Source organism: Leucopleurus acutus, assembly GCF_964270905.1.
Source record: "Leucopleurus acutus genome assembly, chromosome: 6".
Taxonomy (NCBI): Eukaryota; Metazoa; Chordata; class Mammalia; order Artiodactyla; family Delphinidae; genus Leucopleurus; species Leucopleurus acutus.
In genome coordinates, this window is record NC_139149.1 from 80,169,423 (window position 1) to 80,191,804 (window position 22,382).

The following is a 22,382-nucleotide window of genomic DNA, read 5'->3' on the forward strand; positions in this document are numbered from 1 at the left end:
CACAGCAGATTCTGTGGACATGATCACCAAAAACCGCAGAGCTGACAGCTTCACAATGCTTTAAGATTCAGTGTAAAGCCAAGGGGACTTACACAGATCACCAGTTACAAAACCAAATGCATAGGCAGGTCCTGGTCGCCAGAGAGAAAACCCCAGTACCAGACAGAACTAGTTGCTTGCACCTCGACTGTTCAGGAGGACACCAGTGGAGACTTCTGACCCTAAAATAGAGGAATGTTTCATGCTGAGTGGGAGGTTTCATCTTCACATATCATTTAGTGTTTTAGAAGGTCACTCAAGATTTTAAAAAATGGTGTAACTAAGCAACATCCCCTCTGAGGAAGAGAGAGAAGAGAGAGCAGAATTTTGATTAATGTCCCTGAACATTTTAGTTATGAGAAGAGGTAACTGGGAAGATTACTCAAAAGGGTGGAAAAGAGAAGTTGGTATTCATGCTTCTATTTTAGCTACAATTTTAAACTCTAACTGTAAGAGGAGACCAGAAAGCTATTGCTGAGAAACAGATACAAGAACAGGTGAAAGCAAACGTGGGCATGATGATGGAGCATCAGATAAGAGAGGAGCCACTGGCCACAGGGCCAGCCCTGCTCACAGGCAGGAAAGATGAAGGATATGGACTAAGGAGCATTCTACCTGACAACGGTTTCTCCACAGCCTGATGTGGCAGCTAATCAGGCCTCAAATTATGGAGGGGGAATACATGTAACTATTCCTTTGGATTATAAAAAAAGAAGAGTATTTTCTCCAAAGCAACTGCTTATAAAAACATGTTGCCTTACTGGGAATATACCCAGACAAAACTATAATTCAAAAAGATACATGCACCCCTATGTTCATAGCAGCACTGTTCACCAATAGCCAAAACATGGAAACAACCTAAATGTCCATCGACAGGTGAATGGATAAAGAAGATGTGGTACATATATACAATGGAATACTACTCAGCCATAAAAAGAACGAAATAATGCCATTTGCAGCAACATGGATGCAACTAGAGCTTGTCATACTAAGTGAAGTCAGAAAGAGAAAGACAAATACCATATGATCTCACTTATATGTGGAATCTAAAATATGGCGCAAATGAACCTATCTACAAAACAGAAACAGACTCATAGAGAACAGACTTGTGGTTGCCAAGAGGGAGGGGGGAAGGGAGAGGGATGGACTGGGAGTTTGGGGTTGGTAGATGCAAACTATTACATTTAGAATGGAAAAACAACAAGGTCCTACTGTATAGCACAGGGAACTCCATTCAATATCCTGGGATAAACCATAATGGAAAAGAATATTAAAAAAGAATGTCTATATGTGTATAACTGAGTCACTTTGCTGTAGAGCTGAGATTGTGACAACATTGTAAATCAATTATACTTCAATAAAACAAATGTTGCCTTAGAGGCAGTGAACCAGGAGAAGGGTGAGGCCTCCCACATTAACCTTGAAGGACCTACAGTCTGGGCCAGCTCCTGGAAGGAAGAACGCATTGCCGAGTGGCATCTTCTCTCTCTCAGGTCCCTTCTGAATAGCTGAAGCCAGTCATGAATCACAGAAATATATTTTGGCCCCTTTCAATAATCTTCTGGACACTTTCGTTTATAGAGTTACTAGAAGATTTAGCTGCCTCTATTTAAATGCTGGTAAGACACAGAAATGCTTTTATTTTTAAAATTTTAACTTACCAGCTTCCATTAAATACAAATGAAGAGGTCGCCCAGAGCAAGAGCTTGCCAGCTCCACGTCTACCATAGATGAGAGGGTGATGGCTGTCCAAAGACGGCACTTTGTACTTGTTGGGGGTCACTGGGAAGGTAGGAAGAACTTAAACCTGTTCCCAAGTAAAGGGGTTTCTGTAATTGTGTCACTCTGACATTGCATTTTAAAGCAATCATTCTACCATCTGCCTAAAGGAAGAAAAGATTTCCGTGTTTGTACATGAATAAAATACTTCTAGAACGATCACATGAAACTGGTAAAACTGACTGCCTTCAGGGAGGGGAAACTGGTGACTGGGGCATGAAGTTGGGGAGATAATTTACTTTCATTTTTGTGTCTTTTTAACATTATACTCTTTTCATCTATTATCTGTTCAAAATTTATTTTTAAAAAGCAATCTCAACTCAGCTACATTAACTCTAGGCAATGGTATAAGATTCCAAGCCTTCTCGGAAAAAGGTTCTACAGGCCACTCCCTGCAAGAAATGGTTTTGTTTCAAAGACTGGGATCTTTGAAACACCATCCATCACCTTAAATAGCTATAAGATTCACTTAGGTAGTAGTTAATAGCTTGCTCCCATTTAGAAAATCTGGATTTTCCTCAAGTTTTAGAAGTTGACTATTTTGAACCATAAAGATGGATGGAATGGAAATGTCCTTCTTCCTTTAATCATTTGTTTCATTAAAATAGAATAATCTAAAAAAAAATCAAGCTAATAGGAATTTATTCAAAAACATGATTTTAACCACTGCCTTTGTGCTTTTATTATATTCTTAATATTATGATTCCTATTGATAAGCTCTTTTATTCAGAGGCCACAAGTTGGGAAAGAGTAAACACATTCTAATTCTCATGCTTTTGAGGAAATTTACCCACATTTCCAGGGACGTGCTCACCTGTTTATACGGTAGCGCAGGTTGTCTTCTCTTTAACAAGGGCCAATGCAACCTGAAAGGGCCAGGCCCTCCCCTGCTAAAGCTCAGAAAAACAATCTTGAAAATCAAAGACAGACAATATCAGTATAATGTGGAAGAACCTAATAGGGTTAGAGAAGTAATTGGACCTTGTTTTTCTCATTACTTAGTAATGGCAGCTGGACCAATGTTGGAAAGTAAAGAGAAGTAGAAATAGGCAATAAAACGTAAAGTATGCTGGCAGAGAATGAAAAGCACCAAACCTCCATCTAAGGGGCAAAAAGGCCCTTCTGATGTTGGTGGGAAGGGGCTTACGAATGGAGGTTAGAGCAGGGGCTCTGACAGTACAAATAAGAGGCTGAGGCCACCCCTTTCCCCCCACCCAATAAAAAGTCACCCACAAAGGTTCTGTTTGGGCAAGGCACCGCATCTTAGAAAGCACGCTAACCTGAGTGCCAATCAGAGATGAGGCTCTCACTTACACAAGCCACATGCACCTCTGCTATGCAGTTTCCTAATCCTGCCCACTTCCTAGGGCTGAGACAGGTAAGATATGTGAAAGCACTATATAATTCATACAAATGGCAATGTCCTGTTATTACCATTAATGATCACAAAGCAGTTCAGTAAACAGCAATGCAGCTATTTCTAAGCTTATTCACTGATCCAGGAATCAGTGAGTTCTCGAATATTGCCTGGCACAAAGTTGATACTTAACTAAATACTTCACAATGGCTGGGGACACAGATGGACAGATGAGTAGAAGAAATGAAGGAAGGACAAAAAGCAGCTCTGAATGAATGAATGACCATAGTCTGTGAAAGACTATGAAGAATAAAATAGATATCCTAGCATGCCAAGACAATTCCTGAAACCTCTTACATTTCAAAACTCAAGAATACACATTGCTCAGGGGACCCATTCATTTTCTGCAAGCATAAGCTCATTTGAGGAACTGTGACAGTCCTATGACAAGTAAGTGCAGATGAAGCTGATCCTCCTCTCCAATGTCTAGGAAGGTCACTTACTCAGAAATAAACCTGTCTTTGTCCTTCAAATTCATTCCAGTAGGTCCCGTAATAATGTAAGTGTGGGCCTCCTGCCTCCTCTGGAGTTTATTCAGATAAACCAAAGCCATTTTACTTGCAGAAACAGGTTAAATAGTGCTCAAATCCAGGTTTGCCCATGAACTCAGATTAATTTTCTGAGAATTTACTTTGCTTGGACTTCTGATTAGCTAAAGATAAAATTTCTCTCTCAAGATGAAAGCAAAAATTTTAAAATGTCATAAGCTTTCAAGATCAGAGGCTGAAAACAGAAGTTTTTAACCCATACCCCCAATCCCGATTTTTTTGTTTCACACCGTCATCTCCAGAGATTCAAGCAAAACTTCATTATGCTGGGAAGTCCCCTTAGTTCTGCTCTTGCCAGACACAGGGTAAAAAGAAATTGACATCGAGTAGTGAGGAAGATGGCGGAAGAGTAAGACGCGGAGATCACCTTCCTCCCCACAGATACACCAGAAATACATCTACACGTGGAACAACTACAGAACACCTACTGAACGCTGGCAGAAAACCTCAGACCTCCCAAAGGCAAGAAACCCCCCCCCACGTACCTGGGTAGGGCAAAAGAAAAAACAGAGACAAAAGGATAGGGACGGGACCTGCACCAGTGGGAGGGAGCTGTGAAGGAGGAAAGCTTTCCACACACTAGGAAGCCCCTTCGAGGGCGGAGACTGCAGGCGGCGGAGGGGGAAAGCTTCGTAGTCGCGAAGGAGAGCGCAGCAACAGGGGTGTGGAGGGCAAAGCGGACAGATTACCGCACAGAGGATCGGTGCCGACCGGAACTCACCAGCCTGAGAGGCTTGTCTGCTCACCCGCCGGCGCGGGCGGGGCTGGGAGCTGAGGCTCGGGCTTAGAGGACGGGGGCTTCGGAGCGCCGCCGGGAGAGGACTGGGGCTGGCGGCGTGAACACAGCCTGAAGGGGGCTAGAGCACCACGGCTAGCCGGGAGGGAGTCCAGAGAAAAGTCTGGAGCTGCCGAAGAGGCAGGAGACTTTTTCTTCCCTCTTTGTTTCCTGGTGCGCGAGGAGAGGGGATTCAGAGCGCTCCTTAAAGGAGCTCCAGAGACGGGCGCAAGCCGCGGCTATCAGCACGGACCCCAGAGACGCGCATAAGACGCTAAGGCGGTTGCTGCCACCACCATGAAGCCTATATGCGAGCACAGGTCACTATAAACACCCCCCTTACGGGGAGCCTGTGCAGCCCGCCACTGCCAGGGGCCCAGGATCCACGGACAACTCACCCGGAAGAACGCATAGCGCACCTCAGGCTGGTGCAACGACACGCCAGCCTCTGCCGCTGCAGGCTCGCCCCGCCCTCCGTGCCCCTCCCTCCCCGCCCCCACCCCCGGCCTGAGTGAGCCAGAGCCCCCGAATCAGTGGCTCCTTTAACCCCGTCCTGTCTGAGCGAAGAACAGACGCCCTCCGGCCACCTACACGCAGAGGCGGGGACAAATCCAAAGCTAGGCCCCGGGAGCTGTGAGAACAAAGAAGAGAAAGGGAAATCTCTCCCAGCAGCCTCAGGAGCAGCGTTGGTTAAATCTCCACAATCAACTTGATGTACCTGCATCTGTGGAATACCTGAATAGACAACGAATCATCTCAAATTGAGGAGGTGGACTTTGAGAGCAAGATTTATGATTTTTTCCCCTTTTCCTCTTTTTGTGAGTGTGTATGTGTATGCTTCTGGGTGAGATTTTGTCTGTACAGCTTTGCTTCCACCATTTGTCCTAGGGTTCTATCCATCCGTTTTTCTTTTTTTTTTTTGCTTTTGTTTTTCTTTCTAAAAAAATTTTTTCTTAATAATTATTTTAATAACTTAATTTTATTTTATCTTTATTTTATTTTATTTATTTCTTTCCTTCCTTCCTTCCTCCCTTTCTTTCTTTCTTTCTTTCTACTTTTTCTTGCTTTTATTCTGAGCTGTGTGGATGAAAGGCTCTTGGTGCTGCAGCCAGGAGTCAGTGCTGTGCCTCTGAGGTGGGAGAGCCAACTTCAGGACACTGGACCACAAGAGACCTCCCAGCTCCAAATAATATCAAACAGCAAAATTCTCCCACAGATCTCCATCTCAACACCAGTACCCAGCTTCACTCAATGACCAGCAAGCTACAGAGCTGGACACCCTGGGCCAAAGAACTAGCAAGACAGGAACACAACCCCATCCATTAGCAGAGAGGCTGCCTAAAATCATAATAAGGCCACACACACCCCAAAACACACCACCAGACGTGGACCTGCCCACCAGACAGACAAGATCCAGCCTCATCCACCACAACACAGGCACTAGTCACCTCCACCAGGAAGCCTACACAACCCACTGAACCAACTTTAGCCACTGGGGACAGACACCAAAAACAACAGGAACTACGAACCTGCAGCCTGCAAAAAGGAGACCCCAAACACAGTAAGTTAAGCAAAATGAGAAGACAGAAAAACACACAGCAGATGAAGGAGCAAGATAAAAACCCACCAGACCTAACAAATGAAGAGGAAATAGGCAGTCTACCTGAAAAAGAATTCAGAATAATGATAGTAAAGATGATCCAAAATCTTGGAAATAGAATAGAGAAAATGCAAGAAACATTTAACAAGGACCTAGAAGAACTAAAGATGAAACAAGCAACGATGAATAACACAATAAATGAAATTAAAAATACTCTAGATGGGATCAATAGCAGAATAACTGAGGCAGAAGAACGGATAAGTGACATGGAAGATAAAATAGTGGAAATAAGTACTGCAGAGCAGAATAAAGAAAAAAGAATGAAAAGAACTGAGGACAGTCTCAGAGACCTCTGGGACAATATTAAATGCACCAACATTCAAATTATAGGGGTTCCAGAAGAAGAAGAGAAAAAGAAAGGGACTGAGAAAATATTTGAAGAGATTATAGTTGAAAACTTCCCTAATATGGGAAAGGAAATAGTTAATCAAGTCCAGGAAGCACAGAGAGTCCCATACGGATAAATCCAAGGAGAAATACGCCAAGACATATATTAATCAAACTGTCAAAAATTAAATACAAAGAAAACATATTAAAAGCAGCAAGGGAAAAACAACAAATAACACACAAGGGAATGCCCATAGGTTAACAGCTGATCTTTCAGCAGAAACTCTGCAAAACAGAAGGGACTGACAGGACATATTTAAAGTGATGAAGGATAAAAACCTACAATCAAGATTACTCTACCCAGCAAGGATCTCATTCAGATTTGATGGAGAAATTAAAACCTTTACAGACAAGCAAAAGCTGAGAGAGTTCAGCACTACCAAACCAGCTTTACAACAACTGCTAAAGGAACTTCTCTAGGTAAGAAACACAAGAGAAGGAAAAGACCTACAAAAACGAACCCAAAACAATTAAGAAAATGGGAATAGGAACATACATATTGATAATTACCTTAAATGTAAATGGACTAACTGCTCCCACCAAAAGACACAGATTGGCTGGATGGATACAAAAACAAGACCCATCTATGTGCTGTCTACAAGAGACCCACTTCAGACCTAGAGACACATACAGACTGAAAGTAAGGGGATGGAAAAAGATATTCCATGCAAATGGAAAACAAAAGAAAGCTGGAGTAGCAATTCTCATATCAGACAAAATAGACTTTAAAATAAAGACTATTAGAAGAGACAAAGAAGGACACTACATAATGATCAAGGGATCAATCCAAGAAGATATAACAATTGTAAATATTTATGCAACCAACATAGGAGCACCTCAATACATAAGGCTAATACTAACAGCCATAAAAGGGGAAATCAACAGTAACACATTCTTAATAGGCGACTTTAACACCCCACTTTCACCAATGGACAGATCATCCAAAATGAAAATAAATAAGGAAACACAAGCTTTAATGATACATTAAACAAGATGGACTTAATTGATATTTATAGCACATTCCATCCAAAAAAAACAGAATACACATTTTTCTCAACTGCTCATGGAACATTCTCCAGGCTAGATCATATCTTGGGTCACAATTCAAGCCTTGGTAAATTTAAGAAAATTGAAATTGGATCAAGTATCTTTTCCGACCACAACACTATGAGACTAAATTTCAATTACAGGAAAAGATCTGTAGAAAATACAAACACATGGAGGCTAAACAATACACTACTTAATAATGAAGTGATCACTGAAGAAATCAAAGAGGAAATAAAAAATACCTAGAAACAAATGACAATGGAGACACGACGACCCAAAACCTATGGGATGCAGCAAAAGCAGTTCTAAGAGGGAATTTTATGGCAATACAATCCTACCTTAAGAAACAGGATGCATCTCGAATAAACAACCTAACCTTGCACCTAAAGCAATTAGAGAAAGAAGAACAAAAAACCCCCAAAGTTAGCGGAAGGAAAGAAATCATAAAAATCAGATCAGAAATAAATGAAAAAGAAATGAAGGAAACGATAGCAAAGATCAATAAAACTAAAAGCTGGTTCTTTGAGAAGATAAACAACATTGATAAACCATTAGCCAGACTCATCAAGAAAAAAGGGAGAAGTTTCAAATCAATAGAATTAGAAATGAAAAAGGAGAAGTAACAACTGACACTGCAGAAATACAAAAGCTCATGAGAGATTACTACAAGCAACTCTATGCCAATAAAATGGACAACCTGGAAGAAATGGACAAAATCTTAGAAATGCATAACCTGCCAAGACTGAATCAGGAAGAAACAGAAAATATGAACAGACCAATCACAAGCACTGAAATTGAAACTGTGATTAAAAATCTTCCAACAAACAAAAGCCCAGGACCAGATGGCTTCACAGGAGAATTCTATCAAACTTTTAGAGAAGAGCTAACACCTATCCTTCTCAAACTCTTCCAAAATATAGCAGAGGAAGGAACACGCCCAAACTCATTCTACGAGGCCACCATCACCCTGATACCAAAACCAGACAAGGATGTCACAAAGAAAGAAAACTACAGGCCAGTATCACTGATGAACATAGATGCAAAAATCCTCATCAAAATACTAGCAAACAGAATCCAACAGCACATTAAAAGAATCATACACCATGATCAAATGGGGTTTATTCCAGGTATGCAAGGATTCTTCAGTATATGCAAATCAATCAACGTGATACACCATATTAACAAATTGAAGGAGAAAAACCATATGATCATCTCAATAGATGCAAAGAAAGCTTTCGACAAAATTCAACACCCATTTATGATAAAAACTCTACAGATAGTAGGCATAGAGGGAAATTTCCTCAACATAATAAAGGCCATACATGACAGACCCGCAGCCAACATCATCCTCAATGGTGAAAAACTGAAAGCACTTCCACTAAGATCAGGAACAAGGCAAGGTTGCCCACTCTCACCACTCGTAGTCAACATAGTTTTGGAAGTTTTAGCCACAGCAATCAGAGAAGAAAAGGAAATAAAAGGAATCCAAATCGGAAAAGAAGTAGTAAAGCTGTCACTGTTTGCAGATGACATGATACTATACATAGAGAATCCTAAAAATGCTACCAGAAAACTACTAGAGCTAATCAATGAATTTGGTAAAGTAGCAGGATACAAAACTAATGCACAGAAATCTCTTGCATTCCTATACATTAATGATGAAAAATCTGAAAGTGAAATCAAGAAAACACACCCATTTACCATTGCAACAAAAAGAATAAAATATCTAGGAATAAACCTACCTAAGGAGACAAAAGACCTGTATGCAGAAAATTATAAGACACTGATGAAAGAAATTAAAGATGATACAAATAGATGGAGAGATATACCATGTTCTTGGATTGGAAGAATCAACATTGTGAAAATGACTCTACTACCCAAAGTGATCTACAGATTCAATGCAATCCCTATCAAACTACCACTGGCATTTTTCACAGAACTAGAACAAAAATTTTCACAATTTGTATGGAAACACAAAAGGCCCCAAATAGCCAAAGCAGTCTTGAGAACGAAAAATGGAGCTGGAGGAATCAGGCTCCCTGACTTCAAACTATACTACAAAGCTACAGTAATCAAGAGAGTATGGAACTGGCACAAAAACAGAAAGATAGATCAATGGAACAGAATAGAAAACCCAGAGATAAACCCACACACATACGGTCACCTTATCTTTGATAAAGGAGGCAGGAATGTACAGTGGAGAAAGGACAGCCTCTTCAATAAGTGGTGCTGGGAAAACTGGACAGGTACATGTAAAAGTATGAGATTAGATCACTCCCTAACGCCATACAGAAAAATAAGCTCAAAGTCTATTAAAGACCTAAATGTAAGGCCAGAAACTATCAAACTCTTAGAGGAAAACATAGGCAGAACACTCTACGACATAAATCACAGCAAGATTCTTTTTGACCCTCCTCCTAGAGAAATGGACATAAAAACAAAAATAAACAAATGGGACCTAATGAAACTTCAAAGATTTTGCACAACAAAGGAAACCATAAACAAGACGACAAAACCCTCAGAATGGGAGAAAATATTTGCAAATGAAGCAACTGATAAAGGATTAATCTCCAAAATTTATAAGCAGCTCATGCAGCTCAATAACAAAGAAACAAACAACCCAATCCAAAAATGGGCAGAAGGCCTAAATAGACATTTCTCCAAAGAAGATATACAGATTGCCAACAAACACATGAAAGAATGCTCAACATCATTAATCATTAGAGAAATGCAAATCAAAACTACAATGAGATATCATCTCACACCAGTCAGAATGGCCATCATCAAAAAATCTAGAAAGAATAAATGCTGGGGAGGGTGTGGAGAAAAGGGAACACTCTTGCACTGCTGGTGGGAATGTAAAATGGTACAGCCACTATGGAGAACAGTATGGAGGTTCCTTAAAAAACTACAAATAGAACTACCATATGACCCAGCAATCCCACTACTGGGCATATACCCTGAGAAAACCATAATTCAAAAAGAGTCATGTACCAAAATGTTCATTGTAGCTCTATTTACAATAGCCAGGTGATGGAAGCAACCTAAGTGTCTATCATCTGATTAATGATTAAAGAAGATGTGGCACATATATACAATGGAATATTACTCAGCCATAAAAAGAAACGAAAGTGAGCTATTTGTAATGAGGTGGATGGACCTAGAGTCTGTCATACAGAGTGAAGTAAGTCAGAAAGAGAAAGACAAATACCGTATGGTAACACATATATATGGAATTTAAGAAAAAAAAAGTGTCACGAAGAACCTTGGGGTAAGACAGGAATAAAGACACAGACCTACTAGAGAATGGACTTGAGGATATGGGGAGGGGGAAGGATAAGCTGTGACAAAGCGAGAGAGAGGCATGGACATATATACACTACCAAACGTAAAACAGATAGCTAGTGGGAAGTAGCGGCATAGCACAGGGAGATCAGATCGGCATAGCACAGGGAGATCAGATCGGTGCTTTGTGACCGCCTGGAGGGGTGGGATAGGGAGGGTGGGAGGGAGGGAGACGTAAGAGGGAAGAGATATGCGAACATATGTATATGTATAACTGATTCACTTTGTTATAAAGCAGAAACCAACACACCATTGTAAAGCAATTATACTCCAATAAAGATGTAAAAAAAAAAAATGTTGTCTATGAGACCTAAGAGACACAGACTACACTTCTAAGCACTGATATAAACACCACCTGAGGTTTTTACACTGAATGGATTTTGAAAAGATAGGGATGTGTGTTGGGGGAGATCCCATTCTGATGAATGAAGATAAACTTATTCTAAAGCCAAATCTTTCGGTAATTCCTATTCACTGTCTTGCACTTAAACTTATACAACTTTTCTCCGTCCTTAAAAATGCATTACTTGGGCTTCCCTGGTGGCGCAGTGGTTGAGAGTCCGCCTGCTGATGCAGGGGACACGGGTTTGTGCCCCGGTCTGAGAGGATCCCACATGCCGCGGGGCGGCTGAGTCCGTGGGCCATGGCCGCTGAGCCTGCGTGTCCGGAGCCTGTGCTCCGCAACGGGAGAGGCCACAGCAGTGAGAGGCCCGCGTACCACAAAAAAATAAAAAATGCATTACTAAATATTTCCAGTTTTACAACTGTGCTACACAATACCCCCAATTTTGTGTGTGAAGAATTAAGGTGGAAATGCTAAATTAGAGGAGAAAAGCAAAAGCATTCCCAATTCCTAGCTTCAATATCAAGCCCATTTCTGTTAAATACTAAGACTGAGATGTGAAGAAAAAATTTTGTCATGCCAGAGATGTTTACTATACCCTAATCAGCCAGGACATTATGAATCTCTAATTCATACTTCATGGGGAAAGAAAATCAATCATGTCAAGTGGGATACTCTGTAAATGGGTCTCTTATACATGTTACAAATTATAGCAGTGTGTGGTACTGACTTCTTCCCAGATGTTCACATGAGCCCCATCATGTGAATCTGCGCACTCCATCAACAGGCAACCATTCCTAGCCGTCTCCAGCATTTTAAAGCAAACAGGAAGGTTGTTTTGCCTTTTTCCCTGAAGTTCAGTTGGCAATACTTCTCAGCTAGACCATCCTCTTAAGCCCTGGGATCTTTTCAAAGGAGGAATTACACGGAAAGTAAACCCAGCTACTTCCCATTCCATTTTCACCAGATTCTTTTACCACTTATTTTTCTCATTACTTAGTAATGGCAGCTGGACCAATGTTGGAAAGCAAAGAGAAGTAGAAATAGGCAATAAAAACAAATCACTCATAATCTCACCTCCCAGATACATCCCTTGTTCACATTTTGGCAAATCTCCTTCCAGACTTTTTCCTACATGCTGTATTAGCTGGGATTATGCTGTATGTATCTGCTTCCCGCTTATTGTTATATCATGAGCATTTTCCCTTAAAAACTACATTCCATGTAAGGAGAAAATCTCGCCAGAAATTGAACTATGAAAAAAAAGACAGTCCTTAGAGGACAGAAGTGGGATTTGAGAAAACTATGAAATGCTGACCTACCAGTAAGGATGGTCAAAGAAATTATCTGGTGTCGTTAATGGCAATTCAAAATAATAGATGTTAACCTTTTAAAATGACTTTTTATATTACAGAAGTTTTACATGCTTCAAGAAAGACATGCTTACATCAGATTTCCACTTAATCAAACTTACTTTATAATTTATGGTTTAATAACTACCATTCTTAAGTACCAGTATCCATACACCCTCTCTCTTTCATTAAATCCCTTGCATATAGGAAATTTAATTCTTACACAGAGCTAAACAGCTCAGAAAAATTTTAAAGAGCTCATTTTTTTCTACATTAAAGAAAAATAAATTCTGTAAATGTAGAAGTTAACCTGGACCAACTAGTAAATCATTTACATATATAATACTATATATAAGTACTATATATAAGCATTTGTATTTATAAGTAAGTATCAATATAAATCAGATCAACTGGGAAATTGTTATTTGCAGTCAATTTCTGATTCCTAATAAATGACCTCTATGGCAGTGTGCCCCACACTATCTCATCTACACTTGGAAAGACCAAGACCCAAACGCAAAACTTATTCTGCTTCTGGGAAAAATAACAGTCAAGTATTCTACGGGCAAATAAAACTCTTAGATTAACTGAAATCTTGAATTATTCTTTCTGCTCCTTGTAATTAATATAATATTAATTATAAATGAGATATAAGGGTATATAAATATGTGTAAAGTATTAAAATAACCATACATAATTTATATACCATACATTCATCAGGTACATTTTACACACACAAGTTTTTCAAATTATATGAACATTGTCTAATGAGTATTTTCCAAAACAATATACTTTCCAGTTTGGTGCAACAGGGCATACATGTATAAATCAGAGGCCAAAACTTTTACAATAAAATTCAGGAAAGACTCTATAGATTTCTGCATATTTCTGCAATGTTCAATCACAAACTTATATTTCACACTTAGTTACTTACGCTCCATGAAATAAGGCCCAGGCTCAATTCTCCATACAATTTGTCCTTTTTGTGTTCCGGTTACACCCCTGTTTTTAGAATCCCAGAAGTTGGCTGGAGAATTCTCATCTGAAAAAAACAAAGAAACGCTTTTTAATCTTAATTATAACCTCTTTGTCTTTCCTTAGCTGAAAGACTAATACAAGTTCTAAAATAAATGGAAAAAAAATAAAGGGGAAATATTAATGAACACTATTGTTAATGACTTACCTCCTCCCAGCAGATTACCCTGAATTTCTACATTTGCATTTATACAGGAGAATTGGGGAGGAGGGTGGGAAGGTGGAAAGGAGATGGCACGTCCAGGCTTGGCCAGGTTGTTCACTGTTGCCAAAAGACAAAACCACAAAGAACAAAGGGTACGATTGTTCGTCAACCAGCAATGAGATGATATATAAGAAAAGGGTTGGGTGAGCTCCCATCTATAAAATCCTTTATCAAAAGAAAAGGAAGAGTAAGGCCAGACACTATAAAACTCTTAGAGGAAAACATAGGCAGAACACTCTATGACATAAATCACAGCAACATCCTTTTTGACCCACCTCCTAGAGAAATGGAAATAAAAACAAAAATAAACAAATGGGACCTAATGACACTTCAAAGCTTTTGCACAGCAAAGGAAACCATAAACAAGATGAAAAGACAACCCTCAGAATGGGAGAAAATATTTGCAAATGAAGCAACTGACAAAGGATTAATCTCCAAAATTTACAAGCAGCTCACGCGGCTCAACGTCAAAAAAACAAACAACCCAATCCAAAAATGGGCAGAAGACCTAAACAGACATTTCTCCAAAGAAGATATACAGATTGCCAACAAACACATGAAAGGATGCTCAATGTCACTAATCATTAGAGAAATGCAAATCAAAACTACAATGAGGTATCACCTCACACCAGTCAGAATGGCCATCATCAAAAAATCTACAAACAATAAATGCTGGAGAGGATGTGGAGAAAAGGGAACCCTCTTGCACTGTTGGTGGAATGTAAATTGATACAGCCACTATGGAGAAGAGTATGGAGGTTCCTTAAAAATCTAAAAATAGAATTACCATATGACCCAGCAATCCCACTACTGGGCATATACCCTAAGAAAACCATAATTCAAAAAGAGTCATGTACCACAATGTTCATTGCAGCTCTATTTACAATAGCCAGGTCATGGAAGCAACCTAAGTGTCCATCAACAGATGAGTGGATAAAGAAGATGTGGCACATATATACAATGGAATATTACTCAGCCATAAAAAGAAATGAAATTGAGTTATTTGTAATGAGCTAGATGGACCTAGAGTCTGTCATACAGAGTGAAGTAAGTCAGAAAGAGAAAAACAAAAACCATATGCTAACACATATATATGGAATCTGAAAAAAAAAAAAAGGTTCTGAAGAACCTAGGGGCAGGACAGAAATAAAGATGCAGACGTAGAGAATGGACTTGAGGACACAGGGAGGGGGAAGGGTAAGCTGGGACAAAGTGAGAGAGTGGTATGGACATATACACACTACCAAATGTAAGATCGATAGCTAGTGGGAAGCAGCCACATAGCACAGGGAGATCAGCTCAGTGCTTTGTGACCACCTAGCGGGGTTGGATAGGGAGAGTGGGAGGGAGACGCAAGAGGGAGGAGATACGGGGATATATGTATATGTATGGCTGATTCACTTTGTTATAAAGCAGAAACTAACGCACCATTGTAGAACACTTATACTCCAATAAAGATGTTAAATTAAAAAAAAAGAAAGAAAAGGAAGGGCAAAGCTGGTAGAATATAACAGAATCAAGATGGGATGAAACAAACAGACATTGAGCTATGAAACTGAGTCAAGACACAGCACAGGTTGGCCATGGACAGTGCTCAGCAGACACCAACTAAGTTATCAGGTTGGCTAGGACAATCGTTTACAAAAGGTCGGTAGCAGTAGACCTTGAGTCAATACAAGAAAAGGAAAGAGGAAGAAGGATAGAAAGAACAGATCCAAAGAGCAGCCTGAAAGTAGCATTCTCCAAGCTCTCTGACCTCATGGCACTAAGAAAATGGTAATATTTGTAGTACACACTGGAGTACATGAAAGAGACACTTACAACTTAAGATTATAGTAGGGGTGCTCTGGCTGCCCCAGGTTCTGCCCCACCCTGAAGGTGGAAGGGATTCATATTCTTTTTTTTTTTTTTTTTTTTGCGGTACGCGGGCCTCTCACTGTTGTGGCCTCTCCCGTTGCAGAGCACAGGCTCCGGACGCGCAGGCTCAGTGGCCATGGCTCACGGGCCCAGCCGCTCCGCGGCATGTGGGATCTTCCCAGATCGGGGCACGAACCCGTGTCCCCTGCATCGGCAGGCGGACTCTCAACCACTGCGCCACCAGAGAAGCCCAAGGGATTCATATTCTTTAACTTGCTTACATCACACTAGTTTGAAGTTCTGTCCTAGGGCCCTGGAATAGGAAATGAAACTAAAAACAGGAAAAAAGAGACCATTTAGAGTTCTATAGGTACACAAAAATGTGTGCAGAGATACTGGCTCTTAAAATCAGATGTACCTCATTTGCTTCCCCAAATCCCTTTCCCAGGAGGGAAGATTAGGGATACACTTTAACTGAGAGCTGGAATTAAGCCGAGAGGGTGAAGTAAGAGATCCACTAAAATAAGAGAGGAGAGAAAAGGTCCCAAGCCCAAGGGAATAGTCCTGAGAAAAACCTCACTTCTTATGAGCATAAAAGGAACAGAAAGTGGGCCAGGTGACGGGTTGGATAATCCAGCTCCACTGGATTTCAATCCAGTGGTTGTCCTTGGGGCCCACTGGTTTCATTACATTGAGAAGTCAAAGAAGTTTGGGAGGAATGGACCTTTCTTGCTACCTGTAATCAGCACAGTATAAGTCAACGATTCTTTATCGTGAAAAGGCCAAGAAGCAGCCACTGTTCTTGTAAGAATGGAAAGGCATAACTGACTCAGGGCATCACCTCCCCTCATAGATAAACAACGCAAGGCGATCCACTCCATTCCATCACAAAAATAGAACCACAACACTGACATTTAGAAGGCACTCAGACAATCACCTAAAACTGGATTTGAAAGATGTCATGTGGCTCCTCAGGGCAGACCCTGCTCACTGCCTATCCCTTGAGCCTCTTCCTTGTCAACTGAACCCCAATTCCGTCCGAGGGAACAATGTGCCCAGTTAAAAATAGTTGCCTCTCCAGAATCCCTTGCAGCCAAGGGTGGCATGTGGCCAGTGAGACGTAGGTAGAATTCTACTGGGTGGGATTTCTGGGAAAGCTGTTATTTTCCTGATTGATAAAAGGACAGACTCAATAATCTTTTTGTTCTCCCCCCTCCCCTCTCCTTAGATGAGAGCCACATACTAAGAATGGCAGAGAAAGAAGCTGGAAGCATCCATGATGATCCTTTGAGCCCTGCATGGCCTTCTGGCTTTTTGCTACCGAGGCAAAAATAAATTCCTATTTACTTAAGCTCCTGTGGTTGGGTTTCTGTTACTTGCAGCTGAACACAATTCCTAATAGACACAACTACCATCCTAAAAATCACTCAGTGATTTAGGTGCATCACGCCTGACTTGACCCAGAATCGCTGAGATTGCATCACTTCTCCAGGTTAGACAACAAAGGTAGTTTCTTCCCTTCTAAAACATACTGGGCAGAGCTGCTGGCATAGGGACAGGGACCCTCATGTTTTCACAAACAAATGTATTGTATTAGCTGTTGGTCACATGCAAGGCAATGGACCCTGAAGGGAACAGAACACAGGTATAGGGAGTAGAAGGTGTCCAGCTGTTCAAAATGCTTTTTTTAAAAAACATGGCTATGCACATGGGAAATTTTCTGAAAATACTGTTGTGTCAGTTTCCTCTTGAGGCCTCAGGAAAGATGAGGCAACATCAAATCTCATTTTAAGGAGCATGCATTAGGATCACAATGATAAAAAGCAACATTAATAAATTTGTACTTGGTAAAGTGTGACCTCTCTGTTAGAGGGTTTGCACTTCTGCTATTACTAAACTTTTTCTCCCCAAGCCATCAGTTAAGTCAAACCAAGTACACACTTCTGACGTAATGACCCTGGGAAGATGGGGCACTAAGGAGCAGAAATAGGAGCGGGTGGGGGTAATGGGATGAGGAGATATCGTGAGAGGACTGAGCTCCACGCAGAAGTGATGCCTGAGGCTTGACACAACCCCTTACATGTTCCCTGGAGGAGAATTTTGACAGAGAACCAGTGCCATCATCTCCTGTTCCAAGAAGGGCCACTAATAACTTTTTCTTTGCCGGTTATATTCACTTCAAGGTAGAAATACTGCATTGCACGAATATCCATCCTTGGTCTCAGAATTTGGAAATAAGGGAGGATGAGTTATGGGTGCTTCCTCCCCGGACTCCTCATCAAGAAAGAGACCTAGAGTTAGGGGTTCGGTTCACTCACCAGCTTGTGTGGGTTGGGATAAAACATGTATCTCTGACTTTTACTCCTATCTTTGGTTCATAGGCTATGTGGACAACTCCATTTGGTTAAGTATATGATATTTAAAGAAATAAAGGCTAGCCCCTTGAAGCAAAATGTCAAAAATGTACCATGAGTATTCAGGCCCATAGGGAACTCAAATGTCCCATATATGTTGAGAAATGGGTCAGAATTAGGATGAACAGGCCCAGAGCAGAAGCTTGATGGGTATGTTCTGATTTTTTTTTTTTTTAAGCCCAAATGCCATAGCAAGAAACAAATCTGTAAACCTTCATGGGGAAGGTCTTATTCCCCACCAAGCACAGTGTCTGTCATTTAGAAGTTACCCAAGTTGCTTAATATTCTGGTTATTCTAGATGGAAATCTTTCTCCAGTGAGATTATGTTTCTGAAAATTCATCATCCCTGACAGATACTAGCACTCCTGCTACCGACTGGCAGCTACTCTTAACTGAAAATGTAAAATCCCTAGAAATAAATCAGTGTGGTGGCACAGAGTTCAAATTATTTTGTGCCGGCTCTCACAGTCTCCACCACAGCTCCAGCTCCTACTGACGTGGGCCAGCAGAGCTCTGACCAGCCTTGGTGGCACGATTCTAAAACATACCTAGAATGACTCATCCCTTGTCTTTGTTTCAAGAAGACCAATTTTAACTTGTCCTTCAGACTAAACCTTTTTTTCCTTAAGTAGGTTAACACTTTCATTTAGGTTGCACTCCGTTCTAGGCTAGCCCAAGAACATCTTTTCAGTGACAGTATTTTTCTGCTCAGGTCTATTTTTTTATGGATGTTTGAGGACAGAATATTTTTTCCCAGATTGTGTAAGTTGGTTTTCTTCACCCTCATTTAACATCTGTATTAGATGACTCAATCTTTTTAAAATGCCCCAACTCCAAATAAGAAAAATAACTGAGTATAAAAATAGTACACCAAAGAAAGCCTTCTAAATTCCCTACATGTATCGTATAGACATAATTATATATCTATTTCTTCCTTTAATTGAATAAAGATTCTGATAGATCAAAGAAATGTCATTGGTCTTTAAAGCCAATTATCAATTTTTCCATTTATACTCGGCCACTTCCCTTCCCCATTTCTCTTAAGAGCTATTCAAATCTGTCTCACTGTCCTCACATCCTCTAATTTCCACCCTCTGACTTACAGCAGGGTACCATGCACCCTATGGCATCTAGAACATGGAGGACATCAAGCCCCATTTCCCTGGTTTCTGCCTCTCCCTACTGCCATCTTTTCTGAACCCACATGTATTTCTTGCTTTCTTGCCCAGGGTTTTACCCCCCATTATGGTGGTGCCCTTGACTCAAACCCTTCCATCAGTCACAGTCTCTCACCTTGACCTTTAGCTTCTTCCTCTCAACCGAGAAACACGTCAGCTTCCATGAGACATTATCTGTCTGCTTTTGCTCTTGGACCGTTGCCTTCCTTGCCCCCTTTCCCATCCACATTTTTATTTCCCTTCTTACTAACATTAAAATATCTGTTATAGTTACAATGGAGTCTGTATTCTGGAAGTGTATGTTCTAGATACCTAGGTAACTTTCTAGCTGGAATATAATTACAAAAAGAAACATTGGAGATATTTAATTCATGTACCTAAATATCTTTTCTAAATCTAATTTTGTTTGGCAGGGTTTATATGAAGCTTGTCCACTCATGTCTCTTACATATTCTTAGTTCTCTTATAAATCTAGTTGGCAGTACATGTTCTGTAAATAAAAAGGCAAAGCACACACCCAAGAAGCCCTAAAATCCTTCTAATATAATTTTCATTCCTGTTTGTGAATATTGTGGGAACATGATCAAGAAACCTTTTGAAAATCTTTACTCTTGCCTTATTTTAGCAATCCATGATACTTTCCGAAAATGATTTCATATAGTGTTTTTTAAAATTACAGTTGACCCCTGAACAAAGGCAAGGGTTAGGCACACCGCCCCTCTCTGAAGTCAAAAATCGACATACAACTTAGAGTCGGCCCCTGCATACGGATGGGGTTCCTCCTTACCCGCAGGCAGTTTCCATATCTGTAATTCAACCAACCGTGGATCACATAGCACCACAGTATTTACTATCGAAAAAAATCCGTGCATAAGTGGACCTGAGCAGTTCAAACCCATGTTCTTCAAGCATCAACTGTACTCTTCTAGGGTTTTTCCAATTAATTTTTTTTTAATACTGGAATTACTTCTGTTAAGTCTGCTTCTCCAAGGGAGAAATGAAGTGTTTGGACCCAGAAGTAAAGGAGTAGGGATATAAGATTACACTACACAGAACTAACTCTCTTCTATTAACTGCAGAGTATAGTAGCTCAGAGAATTTTCTCAGAAATTTGGTTAATTAGGTGAGAAATAGTCCCCTTCCCTTAATGAGAACCACATAATTTTACCTTGGGGTCTTAAACAAAATCTCTATATAAGCAGATTTGCCAACATCTCCTGCACATTCAGTAGGTCACAAATCATCATTGGCTACCTTCCCCTTTAGCTAACTGATCCTCTGGGGCAATGATTGCCCAACTCCATTGCTCACAATGAATATCCTGGGGGCTCCTTCAAAAATGCTGACTTTGATTCAGTAGGTTTGAGTCGGGATGCAGGAATTTGAATTTTAGGAAGCACCCCAACCAGGTGATTCTGCTACAGGTACTACAAACACCTCACATGGAAAAAAAATCTGTTCCATGGTAATTTCCAGAGAAACTGAGCAATCATAGCAATGCTGTGGACCATGCACATCTCATTGACCACTGTCCCTCTCATTTGCTAGCTTGTTCCTTTCCTTCCTTCCTCCCTCCTTCCCTCCCTTCCTTCTTTCATCTGAATGGAATTTATTGACTGTCTTATGAAGGTCAGGAACATCCATTTCCTGCCATAAGGAGTTTGCAGTACAGTAGGAGAAGACTGGCATATAAGGTACAATGCGATGTTAAAAGTGCTATGATAGAGGTGTGCACACTTTATAAAGTGTTACAGGAGAACCGAGGGGGAATGATCAGCATTCTCTGTGACCGTGTATAATGACTATGGCTCTGGATCTATCAAGTTTGAAGTGTCTTTGGGAGATGCATATGGAGATATCCTTTCAGAGGTTTACACATTTAAGCCAGTCATTAAGGTATCCCATCCATTCCTTCGCTTTGCTGTTCTCTAGACATATTGTTTTGTCTCCCAAGGTTCATTTTTTGGTTCCATAAATGGTCATCAGAAGCAACAAACAAGTGGCATATTAAGAGCTGAATTCAGTGGTAAAAGTTATGGTTTGTTGTTCCCTAGGTCCCATGACATTATCATTTTCTTACTTGGAAAAGTAGGATTAATTATATTAACTTACAATATGATTGTAAAGAGTAATTTTAAAAAAATAAATGAATTGTTTTTAAAATGCCACAAAAACCTAAAATAACGTAAGCATAAAGTCTTTTATGCTTCAAACTCTTCCTTCCCCGTAATATTTCACACACAGAGGTCAGTGTGAAAATAGTCTTTTAAAGATTAATTTTTTTTCTGTACATGACTTTTGGATTGCAGAAATGTCCTGTGAATAGGCATATACAGGAGACATGGCCAGACATATTAAACATATCCAAAATAATTGGGATTTGGAAATGTTTCTATGTCTATATTAATATTTCCAAAACCTCCATACAATACTGGAGATAAAACAGAAACAAAAAAAGTATTCAAAGTCCTCACTATTCTATCAGTCAACCTAGGGGACTTGAAAAAAGATAAGAAATTTTGTAAGAAAGATGCCATGTGACAGACTGTGACAGATGAAAAATGATGTTTACAAATGTTCTTTTGCTTTGAAGTAATTCCTCCCTACATTTTCTTGAAAAATGGCATAAACATCTAACTTGATTTTAAATTACTTTTCGGATAAAAATTGAATATACCTATGTCCTGAGATTGGATCATAAAGAGGCCTGGCTTTCTTCCAGCTACACTCAGAAATTAGATGCCTTGTCTAGGATTTGGGATTTAGAGCAATCCTAAGCTACAATTTGAATCAAAATGATCATTCTAGACCTGGGCAAAAACACATCTTCACAGGGGCTGTCTGACTGTTAAAACTTTGCAAATTTACCTGCATGTGCTAGGCAAGTTATGGAATCCCACTAGGCAAGTTATGCGAGAGCAAAACTCTGACAGTGGCTGAGATCTGAACTACATTGCAGGCGGGTGAGGGGGTGACCCTTTACCACTGATTGTACCAAAC

At 40.3% G+C, this 22,382-nt stretch overlaps 1 protein-coding gene across 1 annotated transcript in view; it reads right to left on the bottom strand.

The window, feature by feature from the left end:
- Positions 1 to 22,382, bottom strand: part of LOC309963485 (E3 ubiquitin-protein ligase HECW2-like) — a 278,709-nt gene that overhangs the window by 16,190 nt on the left and 240,137 nt on the right. The window contains exon 3 of the mRNA XM_082841912.1: positions 13,627 to 13,734. Within this exon, the coding sequence (XP_082698038.1) occupies positions 13,627 to 13,734 (108 nt within the window). The remainder of the gene's footprint in view (positions 1 to 13,626; positions 13,735 to 22,382) is intronic.